Here is a 12,157-nt window from a genome sequence, read left to right on the forward strand (position 1 = left end):
GGGGGGGCATGACTGAGGCCCGAGGCCCCCACTCTCGAGGTGGTTGCAAGTGTCACGTGGCATGGCTGAGGTCCCCAGCCCTCCCCCCTTTCTGGATTGGTAGCCCAGGGGACTTCCAGTCCTAGGTGTTATAGGTTTTCTTTGGTGAAATGAGACCTTTACTAGTTAATATCAAACTTTGTCTCTGGTTGTGGGTACTTTTTTTTTTCAGTTCTGTGTTGGATTATTTGCTATTCCCACCATTTAAACTCTGCACTGGAACTAATTTGTTGTCCTTTACTTACTTCTAAAGTGGGGGAACTTCCTGTGGGGACCAGTACTTGAGCTCTGTGGTTGAGCTAAATTGCTGCTTTGCTGCTGATTCCCTAGGGAAGGCTTTTTGGCAGCTCAGGTTTTAATCGTTGATTTTATAGGTCTTCTGGGTCTAGTGAAATCTGGTACACCTGGGTTGTGTAGAAACACTGACCTGGGCCTGAGTCTTTTCATCAAATCGCACCCCATGCGATTCTATATCCTTACCAGACTCCTCTGAGTGGTCCTATGCTGATTGGGGGTCAGATCAGCTGTCCTTGCTGTGCCCCAGTGTTACCCCGGTGGGCCCGTCTCCCCCACTGCCCATGCTCCAGACACTTCCCGTGGGATGGGCCACGCTCCAGTCCCTTGCAATGACTCACCAGTCTCTGAGTGGCTCCTTTTTTTCAGCTGTTGTGGCTCCTTGATCCTATGTGGGTCCACAGGAACCCTATTAGTGGTCTTGTTGGCCTGGGGGCCACCAAGGCCGTCTTCTCCCCTGCCTCCTCCAAGCAACACCATCCAAAGGGCACAGCTGCGGCTTTTTGCCAGTTTCTGCTCCATACATTCAGCAGCTCCAGCCTGGAAGCAGCTGGGGTTCGAAACAATTGGAGCAGTTTCTTTCTGTCATCATGGCTTCTCCCACCTTCATGCACTCTGTAGGTCTCTCCTCCTCTTCCCCTGAGCTCTAGTGGCCCCAGCTTGGCTGTCGTTGCTTTTTAATAGTTGTAAATTAGTTGATATGTCGGGGAGAGTGACACTGGGGTCCATCTGTTCTGCCACCTTGACTAGAAGTCTAGTCATCAATTTTAACTTCATTAAAAATGGGACAACCAGTCATCTTGTGCCTCCTAATGGGAAGCTATGGGAAGTACACAGCCCACCTCTGACATAATTCATGCCCCTCCAAAAAAAAAAAAAAAAATGGAAATCAGGCCTCCAGATCTATCATTTCACAGAAAATGTGGAAGTAGGGCAACATGTTAAACTATACCATGAAGATGCAGTCAGCCAAATCTAGAGTATGGGGAAATTAAAGTCCACAGCATAGAGTTTAAGAGGAAATGATGAAATGGTGCTCCCTGAAACATCTCTTCTTTAAATTTAATTAGACAAATTATACTCAAACTAGTAGATGCCCTGGGAAGGCAATCAACATTAGGGCTAATAAAAAGCTTGAATAGTATAAAAGGGCTGGAGGAGGTATTGTAGAACCTTTCTAGCACTTATGAGAGGTAAATTAACACCAATTGCTAAACATAGAAACTGGATAAATTTCAATATTCATTTAGAAATTAATTTTATGATGCTGTCCTAAGTATTAAAATACAGGTTATACTTAAATCATTCAAAGTTTGGCATGTTCACACATGTGCACAAAGTATTTGATAGATATTTACACACTGGGAGACACAATTATGGTCTGACTTTGGAGTTTTGGCAGATCTGGGTTCAAATTCTGGCAAGTTTCCCTACTAGCTTTTTTTGGGTGCGTGTGATCCGAACCCTCGGGCGGGAGCGCTGCCGCGCTTCCCAAGCGGCGCACTATCCAGTGCGCCACCGGGCCGGCCCCAGGCAATAAAATTTTTAAGGGCTGTTAGAGATTTGAGAGACTTTAGCAAACCTATCAACTAAATGCAATGTGTGGATCTTGTTTGAATCCTGATTTGAATAAATCAGCTGTTAAAAAAATCACTTTTGAGAAAGTTGGGGCAATTTGAACTTATCTAGTTATTAGGAAATTATTGTTATATTAAGTATGATAATGATATTCTGCTTATGTGCTTTTTTAAAAAGTCTGTAATCTGTTAGATACCAAAGTATTTATGAATGAGGTATTCTGATGTTTGATATGTGGGATTTGCCTCAAAATACACCAGGTGTAAAAGATGGAAGGAAAGGGATAAAAAGAGATATGCAAAATTTTGTTAATTATTGAAGCAGAGTGATGGATTCATAGGGGTCATTACACAAGGGTACTTCAAAAAGATAGTGGAAAAATAGCATTGAAAGATAATATGAATCTTTCCATGAACTTTTTGAAGATCCCTTGTGCTATTCTTTGTACTTTTGTGTATTTTGAAAATTTTCATAATTAAAGGTGAAAAAATACAGAAGTCCTTTAATTACTACTAATGCATGGGTTTATTGTTTCAGGGATTGCTGACGTTCAGGGATGTGGCCATAGAGTTCTCTCAGGAAGAATGGAAGTGCCTGGAACCTGCCCAGAGGGACTTGTACAGGGATGTGACTTTAGAGAACTTTGGTAACTTGGTCTCAGTAGGTAAGGATACTGTATCACAAGGGGCCAGACAGGAAACAAGGCACCCAGAGACTACAACAGTGGGAGGCTGTTTCCACCTCTGGCCTGAAGGGATGAAGAGAGAAACAGTGCCACCAGAGACACTGAGAACTAGAGCCACAGAAAAGGGCCCAGCTAGCAGCAACTGTACCTACCTCAAGAACTTCTGGGTCGGGCCGGCCTGGTGGCGCACTGGAGAGTGTGCCGCTTGGGAGCACAGTGGCGCTCCCGCCGAGGGTTCGGATCCCATGTGGAGACCGGTTCCCGCTCACTGGCTGAGCGCGGTGCGGGCGCAACACCAAGGGTTGCGATCTCGTTACCGGTCAGTAAAAAAGACAAAAAGGAAAAAAAAAAAAAAAAGAACTTCTGGGTCAAAGGACGGAGAGAGGAAGAGGGTTAAGAAATGTCCTGCACTCTCTTTCCTCCTCCTCGCTGACTTTCTGCTGATGGTTTCCATCTGCCAAACTCAATGGGAAAGCATAGGGCAGGGGTAAATATATCCTTACGAGTAAGCTGTCTGGAGCAGAGTGGGGCACAGAGCAGGGCCAGGAACACTGAGGAATGGACTGGAGGGGAAGGAGAGGGTTAATGGAGAATAATCACCATACTTACCTACTCCAAATGATTCAGGACTAGCCTTCTGAAATTCCTGGTTTTTTTCATTATGACTTTTTCAGGCAACTTACAAGTGTCTGACTGTGTATCTGCTCTCTGTTCGCAAGAGAATTATTTTGTGCTTTGTGGAATTAGAAATGAGTAGTTCCATTGGGCACCTCCATTTTCCCATCCTTTGGAAAACCTCACACCTTCTTCCTTATAATTGCCTCTCTTCCTTGATGACCAGGGGACTGGGTTTGAATTTTGAAACAGTATGATCGTGCCCCCTTTCTCTTCCTGTAAACAGGGCTTTCCATTTCTAAGCCTGATGTCATTTCCTTATTGGAGCAAGGAAAAGAGCCCTGGATGATTGCAAATGATATGACAGGACCATGGTACCCAGGTGAGTGAGGGCTGATCTGATGGGGAAGGTCAATGGGGATAATAGCCCAGTGACTGAGTCAACTGATAGCAGTATCGAGTTATTGTCAGGAAGCTCCCCCACAGCCCTACTGTGGGATAAAGGCCTGACACATGAATATGTGAAGAGGAAAGACCTTGTCAGCATCAGCTCCCAGGAGAACGTTTCCCTACCCGCATTAATTCCTCTCTGTTCTTTCTTCTTTCATATTTTCCTCCCAAAAGGATGTGTCCCTTTCTTTCCCAATGGCCGCCTTTTTACCTGTACTTGAGATCCTTTTTACCTGCAGATACCTTCATACCATAAGAAAACTTATTTTCTTGAAATGGCTTCTCATTTTATCTAACTCAGAAATTAATTTATTCATTTATTCTCTTAACTTTGGAGAAGTAGGGTTGTGTCATGGTTGAGGGCACAGACTTCTGGGGTCAGTCTGCCTAAGTTCAAATCCTGGCTTTGCCACTTATTAGCTCTGTGGATTTAGGTAAATTACAGTTCTCTGTGCTTCAGTTTTCTCTGCAAATGCCTTCCTCATGTGGTTATCATGGCTGTTATATGAATTCATAATGTGAAAGTGCCCAGAACAATGCCAGACAATAGTGACTACTAAATAAATATTAGTGATTATTATTAATTGGCACTTGCTGGACTATATTGGAACCTTTGAATACTTAATCATCACTTACCTCTCTCCTGACTTCTCTGCTATTGTTATCATATTTATTTTCATATGGGGTCATTTTCTCTCTATCTGAAGAATACCCTTAAAATTTCCTTTTGTGCACATCTGCTCTTGACAAATTCTCTCAGTTTTTGGCCACCTGAAAATGTCTTATTTCATGAACTTCTTTCTTATAGAGTAGGATATTTTCAGTGGGTACAGAATTCTATATTGACAGATATTTTCTCTCAGCCCAAAGTAGAAATCATTCCATTGCCTTCTCTTTCCTATTATTGTCAATAAATCAGATTGTTCCAATTTTGGAAAATATTCCACACATATTTGAAACTAGTGCCTCTTTGTTTAACTATAAATCTTGTGATTATGTTATTTAAAATCTGCATATCCTTTTAACTTTCTCTGTACTTGTGCTATCAAATTCTGAGAGCTGTTTCTTATATTATATACATATTTTGCTACTACAGTTCATATTTTTGTAAAGATGAAATATACTCCATTGCAAATTATATCTTTATCAGTACAACCTGTCCTTTATTTTCCCACTTATTGATTTTAACCTCGAATTTTATTTTTTCTGATATTAATATCAAATGTCCTCTTTTTTTTTTTTTTTTGTCTTTTTGTCTTTTTTTTTCGTGACCGGTAACAGGATCGCAACCCTCGGTGCTGCGCCCGTACCGCGACCGGCAACGGGATCGCAACCCTCGGTGTCGCGCCCGCACTGCGCTCAACCAGTGAGCGGACTGGTTTCTATATGGGATCCAAACCCTCAGCGGGAGTGCCACCGCGTTCCCAAGCGCCGCACTCTACCGAGTGCACCACCGGGCCGGCCCCAAATGTCCTCTTTTTGTTGGCTTGAAAAATCATATCCTATTTTTGTTTATCCTTTTTAAAAAAAATAATTATTGCCACTTTAAATATGTCCATCGTAACCAGGATTCTGTTAGAGTTCTCTTTTTTAATCAATCTGAGATTTTTTTTTACTTGAAAAAGGGAATTCATTCTCACTTGTTATAATTAATGTGTCTGTTCTTATTCTTGCTGTTTAATTTCATATTTTCTATTCCTTGTTCTCATTTCCAGCTATGTTTTATTACTACTCTTTCTTCCCTCAAATAATTTCAAAGTTGTATTTTCTGTTGCTTTGTAATAAGATAGTCTTTAATTTGAAATTTTAATTTAAAAAGGTGCTTTTTCTACCTACCTCAAGACTGAAAAGTAGAACTTTTTTTTCTTTTTGGTAAAGCCTTGTTGTTCGTTGACTTTTTAATTTAATTTAATTTATTTATTTTTATGGCTGGCCAGTAGAGGAATTTGAACCCTTGACCTTAGTGTTATAACACTGTGCTCTAACCAATTGAGCTAACTGGTGAGCCCAACATTTTTATTTTGAAGTAATTTTAAACTTAGAGAAAATTTGCAAAATTATTATAGAGAATTCCCATATATACCCTACACTCAGCTTCCACTAAGTTAACATTTTGCATAACCATGATACAGTTATCAAAACCAGAAAATTAACATTAGTACAATACTAACTAACCATAAATCTTAATTTGAATTTTGTCAGGTTTTCCCCTAATATCCTTTTTCTGTTCCAGGATCCAATCTAAGATCCCACATTACATTTAGTTATTGTGTCTTTTTGGCCTCTGCCAAACTGTTCCTTAATGTTTCCTTGTCTTTCATGACCTTGATGCTTTTGATGAGTACTATTTTGTAGAATATCTCTCACTTTGTGTTTGTCTGATTTTCTCACAATTAGATTGAGATTATGCATTTTTGGCAAGAGTAGCACAGAAGCAATGTTGTGTCCTTCTCTGCATCATACCAGATGTTGATATGGCTTACTACTGGTGATGTTTTTTTTTTTTTTTTTTTTTTTTCAAAAGATGACCGGTAAGGGGATCTTAACCCTTGACTTGGTGTTGTCNTTTTTTCATTATGACTTTTTCAGGCAACTTACAAGTGTCTGACTGTGTATCTGCTCTCTGTTCGCAAGAGAATTATTTTGTGCTTTGTGGAATTAGAAATGAGTAGTTCCATTGGGCACCTCCATTTTCCCATCCTTTGGAAAACCTCACACCTTCTTCCTTATAATTGCCTCTCTTCCTTGATGACCAGGGGACTGGGTTTGAATTTTGAAACAGTATGATCGTGCCCCCTTTCTCTTCCTGTAAACAGGGCTTTCCATTTCTAAGCCTGATGTCATTTCCTTATTGGAGCAAGGAAAAGAGCCCTGGATGATTGCAAATGATATGACAGGACCATGGTACCCAGGTGAGTGAGGGCTGATCTGATGGGGAAGGTCAATGGGGATAATAGCCCAGTGACTGAGTCAACTGATAGCAGTATCGAGTTATTGTCAGGAAGCTCCCCCACAGCCCTACTGTGGGATAAAGGCCTGACACATGAATATGTGAAGAGGAAAGACCTTGTCAGCATCAGCTCCCAGGAGAACGTTTCCCTACCCGCATTAATTCCTCTCTGTTCTTTCTTCTTTCATATTTTCCTCCCAAAAGGATGTGTCCCTTTCTTTCCCAATGGCCGCCTTTTTACCTGTACTTGAGATCCTTTTTACCTGCAGATACCTTCATACCATAAGAAAACTTATTTTCTTGAAATGGCTTCTCATTTTATCTAACTCAGAAATTAATTTATTCATTTATTCTCTTAACTTTGGAGAAGTAGGGTTGTGTCATGGTTGAGGGCACAGACTTCTGGGGTCAGTCTGCCTAAGTTCAAATCCTGGCTTTGCCACTTATTAGCTCTGTGGATTTAGGTAAATTACAGTTCTCTGTGCTTCAGTTTTCTCTGCAAATGCCTTCCTCATGTGGTTATCATGGCTGTTATATGAATTCATAATGTGAAAGTGCCCAGAACAATGCCAGACAATAGTGACTACTAAATAAATATTAGTGATTATTATTAATTGGCACTTGCTGGACTATATTGGAACCTTTGAATACTTAATCATCACTTACCTCTCTCCTGACTTCTCTGCTATTGTTATCATATTTATTTTCATATGGGGTCATTTTCTCTCTATCTGAAGAATACCCTTAAAATTTCCTTTTGTGCACATCTGCTCTTGACAAATTCTCTCAGTTTTTGGCCACCTGAAAATGTCTTATTTCATGAACTTCTTTCTTATAGAGTAGGATATTTTCAGTGGGTACAGAATTCTATATTGACAGATATTTTCTCTCAGCCCAAAGTAGAAATCATTCCATTGCCTTCTCTTTCCTATTATTGTCAATAAATCAGATTGTTCCAATTTTGGAAAATATTCCACACATATTTGAAACTAGTGCCTCTTTGTTTAACTATAAATCTTGTGATTATGTTATTTAAAATCTGCATATCCTTTTAACTTTCTCTGTACTTGTGCTATCAAATTCTGAGAGCTGTTTCTTATATTATATACATATTTTGCTACTACAGTTCATATTTTTGTAAAGATGAAATATACTCCATTGCAAATTATATCTTTATCAGTACAACCTGTCCTTTATTTTCCCACTTATTGATTTTAACCTCGAATTTTATTTTTTCTGATATTAATATCAAATGTCCTCTTTTTTTTTTTTTTTTGTCTTTTTGTCTTTTTTTTTCGGTGGGTGCCTCTGGGAAGGGAAAATGGGTGGCTTGAAGCAGAACTAGCACTTAACTTTTGAACCTTTTGAATTTCGTGTACCATATGTATGTGCTAACTATTTTTTTAAAGTAATTAAGCTTAAAAATAAAGAAAGAAATGTACAAATTACTGACATAGGGAAAACTCCCCAGAGAAGAATAGAAGAGAAAGAAACTGGAAAGAGGAAGAAAGGGACATCAACTTTATCTTATTGTTTTATTTCTTTTTTAAAAAAATAAAACATTAAATAAACAAAAAGAAAAATAGTGACATGGGTGTTATAATGACATTAGTCTCTGTTCTTTTCTATATAGTCAGACTTTTATTTATTTATTTATTTATTTATTTATTTTTCCTTTTTGTTTTTTTTTTCGTGACCGGTAACAGGATCGCAACCCTCGGTGCTGCGCCCGTACCGCGACCGGCAACGGGATCGCAACCCTCGGTGTCGCGCCCGCACTGCGCTCAACCAGTGAGCGGACTGGTTTCTATATGGGATCCAAACCCTCAGCGGGAGTGCCACCGCGTTCCCAAGCGCCGCACTCTACCGAGTGCACCACCGGGCCGGCCCCAAATGTCCTCTTTTTGTTGGCTTGAAAAATCATATCCTATTTTTGTTTATCCTTTTTAAAAAAAATAATTATTGCCACTTTAAATATGTCCATCGTAACCAGGATTCTGTTAGAGTTCTCTTTTTTAATCAATCTGAGATTTTTTTTTACTTGAAAAAGGGAATTCATTCTCACTTGTTATAATTAATGTGTCTGTTCTTATTCTTGCTGTTTAATTTCATATTTTCTATTCCTTGTTCTCATTTCCAGCTATGTTTTATTACTACTCTTTCTTCCCTCAAATAATTTCAAAGTTGTATTTTCTGTTGCTTTGTAATAAGATAGTCTTTAATTTGAAATTTTAATTTAAAAAGGTGCTTTTTCTACCTACCTCAAGACTGAAAAGTAGAACTTTTTTTTCTTTTTGGTAAAGCCTTGTTGTTCGTTGACTTTTTAATTTAATTTAATTTATTTATTTTTATGGCTGGCCAGTAGAGGAATTTGAACCCTTGACCTTAGTGTTATAACACTGTGCTCTAACCAATTGAGCTAACTGGTGAGCCCAACATTTTTATTTTGAAGTAATTTTAAACTTAGAGAAAATTTGCAAAATTATTATAGAGAATTCCCATATATACCCTACACTCAGCTTCCACTAAGTTAACATTTTGCATAACCATGATACAGTTATCAAAACCAGAAAATTAACATTAGTACAATACTAACTAACCATAAATCTTAATTTGAATTTTGTCAGGTTTTCCCCTAATATCCTTTTTCTGTTCCAGGATCCAATCTAAGATCCCACATTACATTTAGTTATTGTGTCTTTTTGGCCTCTGCCAAACTGTTCCTTAATGTTTCCTTGTCTTTCATGACCTTGATGCTTTTGATGAGTACTATTTTGTAGAATATCTCTCACTTTGTGTTTGTCTGATTTTCTCACAATTAGATTGAGATTATGCATTTTTGGCAAGAGTAGCACAGAAGCAATGTTGTGTCCTTCTCTGCATCATACCAGATGTTGATATGGCTTACTACTGGTGATGTTTTTTTTTTTTTTTTTTTTTTCAAAAGATGACCGGTAAGGGGATCTTAACCCTTGACTTGGTGTTGTCAGCACCACGCTCAGCCAGTGAGCGAACCGGCCATCCCCATGTGGGATCCAAACCCAGGGCCTTGGTGTTATCAGTACCGCACTCTCCCGAGTGAGCCACGGGCCGGCCCACTACTGGTGATGTTAACTTTGATAATTTGGTTAAGGTATTGCCTCTCTGGTTTCTCCTCTGTAAAGTTACTATTTTTCCCTCTGTAATTGATAAATATCTTAGGGGGAGATACTTTGACTTTATGCAAATGTGCTGTTTTTCCTCATTTCTCACACACAAAATCAACGCTAGGTAAACACCACAATAATAACTGTTACAGACAAGATCCACTGATGGATGCTCCCTTATTTTCTGTGTCCCTTATTTCTTCTACATTAATAACTGAAATTCTTCTGTCAGCAAGAGCTGTCTCTATCTTCCTCCCATTTTTATTTATTCAGTGCTTTGTTTCACTGTGGACTCAGATATTTTATTGTATGGACTATACTCAGTACTTCCATTGTTTATTTCATTGCTCAAATTGTTCAAACGTTGGCCATTGGGAACTGCTTCTGGTTGACTCCTTCAGGTTGACTCTCGGTGGCCCTCATTCTTTTTTTTTTGGTGGCTGGCTGGTATGAGGATCCGCCCTTGTGACCTCAGTGTTGTAAGGCTACATCCCTCATTCTTTGTTGAGTAGTTTCATATTTTGTGGTACCATAAAATGTTCCAGGCTTATCTTGTATTTTTCCTACCTCATCCCTGAAATTAACCATTTTTCAAACGGTCCCTGGTTCCTTTTACTGGAGAATGGTATGAAATAGTATCTTTGAATTTCTTTTTCTGAGAAAGGTAAGACCTTAAGACCTTTACCCATCTTTTACTTACCTATGCCCTAGACCAGAGGTTGGCAAACTAATATCTATAGGTCAGATTTAGTCTATAACCAGTTTTTTGTATATTCCTCAAGATAAGAACAGTTTTTACATTTGGAAGGATTTTTTTTATAAAAAGAATATGCTGTAGAGACCTTATGTAACCACAAAGCCTAAAACATTTACTATCTGGCCCTTCACAGAAAAAGTTTGTTGACCCCTGCCGAGATTCGCCCCCACTCTCACTCCACTCCAATTCTGTTTTAATGGTCTGGAATTTTAGTTTCATACTATCATTTTTTATTTTTTATATTTAAAAAAAATCTTGTTTATTGTTTTTGTATTAAGTTGTATTTTAAATTATTTATTTATAATTGAAACATAATTGATTGTACATGTCTGTGGGGTACAGCATTGAATATTAATACCTGTGTGCAATATGTGATCCTCAAATCAGGATAATTACTATATTTATCATTACACAATGTAATTTCTTTTGTGGCCTTTTACCAATTTCTTGCTAAATCCCCTCCCCCTCCCCCTTTTCCACCTTGGGTGGCCTCAGTTCTGTTCTCTCCTTTTGAAAGTTCAATGAATTATTGTGATTGTTATATCTTTCTTTCTTTCTTTTTTTTTAATTCCTTTTGAAAGTTCAATGAATTATTGTGATTGTTATATCTTTCTTTCTTTCTTTTTTTTTAAATTTTTTTAAAATTTTTTTAGCTCCAACTTATGAGTGAGGATGTGGTATTTCATATTTTTATAATACATCAAAAATCTTATTTGTGATATCCTTCACCAACAGTAATGATTTAAATCAGTCATCAGCACACTATGACCTGTGGGCCAAATCCAACCTACCGCCTTTTTTATATGACATGAAAACTAATGAATTCTACAAATGCCTTCTAAGGATGCATATTCTTAGTTAAAACCATATGCTCATGGTTTGATATAGTTTATGGCAGTACTATATGTATATGAAACAACATTTTCTTTTTGGGGGGTAGGGTCAGCTGACCAGTACAATGAGCTGAACTCTTGACCTTGGTTTATAACTGAAACAACATTTTCTTTTTTTTTTTTTTTTTTTTAAAAGATGACCGGTAAGGGGATCTTAACCCTTGACTTGGTGTTGTCAGTACCATGCTCTCAGGGAGCTAAACAGCCATCCCTATATAGGGATCCAAACTCTTGGCCTTGGTGTTATCAGCACCGCACTCTCCCAAGTGAGCCATGGGTTGGCCCTGAAACATTTTCAAAGATAAAATATATAAAATCATATTACAAATTAGCACTAACACAGACATTTATAAACAATTTTGATGCTAGAAGACATTAACTCTGAACCCCAATTAAGTGAGCTTTCAACTTCTACCCTGAAAATAATTCCATTCTTCTCATTTGTAGATCTGTATTACAAAATAATTATACTCAATTATTATAGTTTGAATTTCATCAATAAGAAAGTTGCAGTTTGTTTCTCTCTTATTTAAGTACCTACGTAAGATCCTCATTTTTGCCACTTGGACCACAAAGCCTAACATATTACTATCTAGCCCTTTAAAGAAAAAGTTTGCCAACCCCTGATTTCAACATACAGTTGCAAGCCAATGTTTGAGGAGAATATTGTATATAATCGAAATTATACTTGCCATGTACCTAAAACATCCTTAAATCACCAAGATACTTCAAAGCTCAAAAACCAAAAAA

General features: G+C 38.2%; 1 protein-coding gene across 2 annotated transcripts in view; it reads left to right on the top strand.

Annotated features, from left to right (window-relative positions):
- The first annotated feature begins 2,326 nt into the window (after positions 1–2,326).
- ZNF565 (zinc finger protein 565) overlaps positions 2,327–12,157 on the top strand; it is a 19,331-nt gene continuing 9,500 nt past the window's right edge. Inside the window, exons 1-2 of one of the 2 annotated variants that reach the window (XM_008589088.1) lie at positions 2,327–2,575; positions 3,498–3,593. In XM_008589088.1, coding sequence (XP_008587310.1) covers positions 2,431–2,575; positions 3,498–3,593 — 241 coding nt within the window. In that variant the 5' untranslated portion in view covers positions 2,327–2,430. The remainder of the gene's footprint in view (positions 2,576–3,497; positions 3,594–12,157) is intronic. The other variant, XM_008589087.1, reaches the window with a different exon arrangement.

Source organism: Galeopterus variegatus, unplaced genomic scaffold (genome assembly GCF_000696425.1).
Source record: "Galeopterus variegatus unplaced genomic scaffold, G_variegatus-3.0.2 Scaffold5197, whole genome shotgun sequence".
In the NCBI taxonomy this organism is placed as follows: domain Eukaryota; kingdom Metazoa; phylum Chordata; class Mammalia; order Dermoptera; family Cynocephalidae; genus Galeopterus; species Galeopterus variegatus.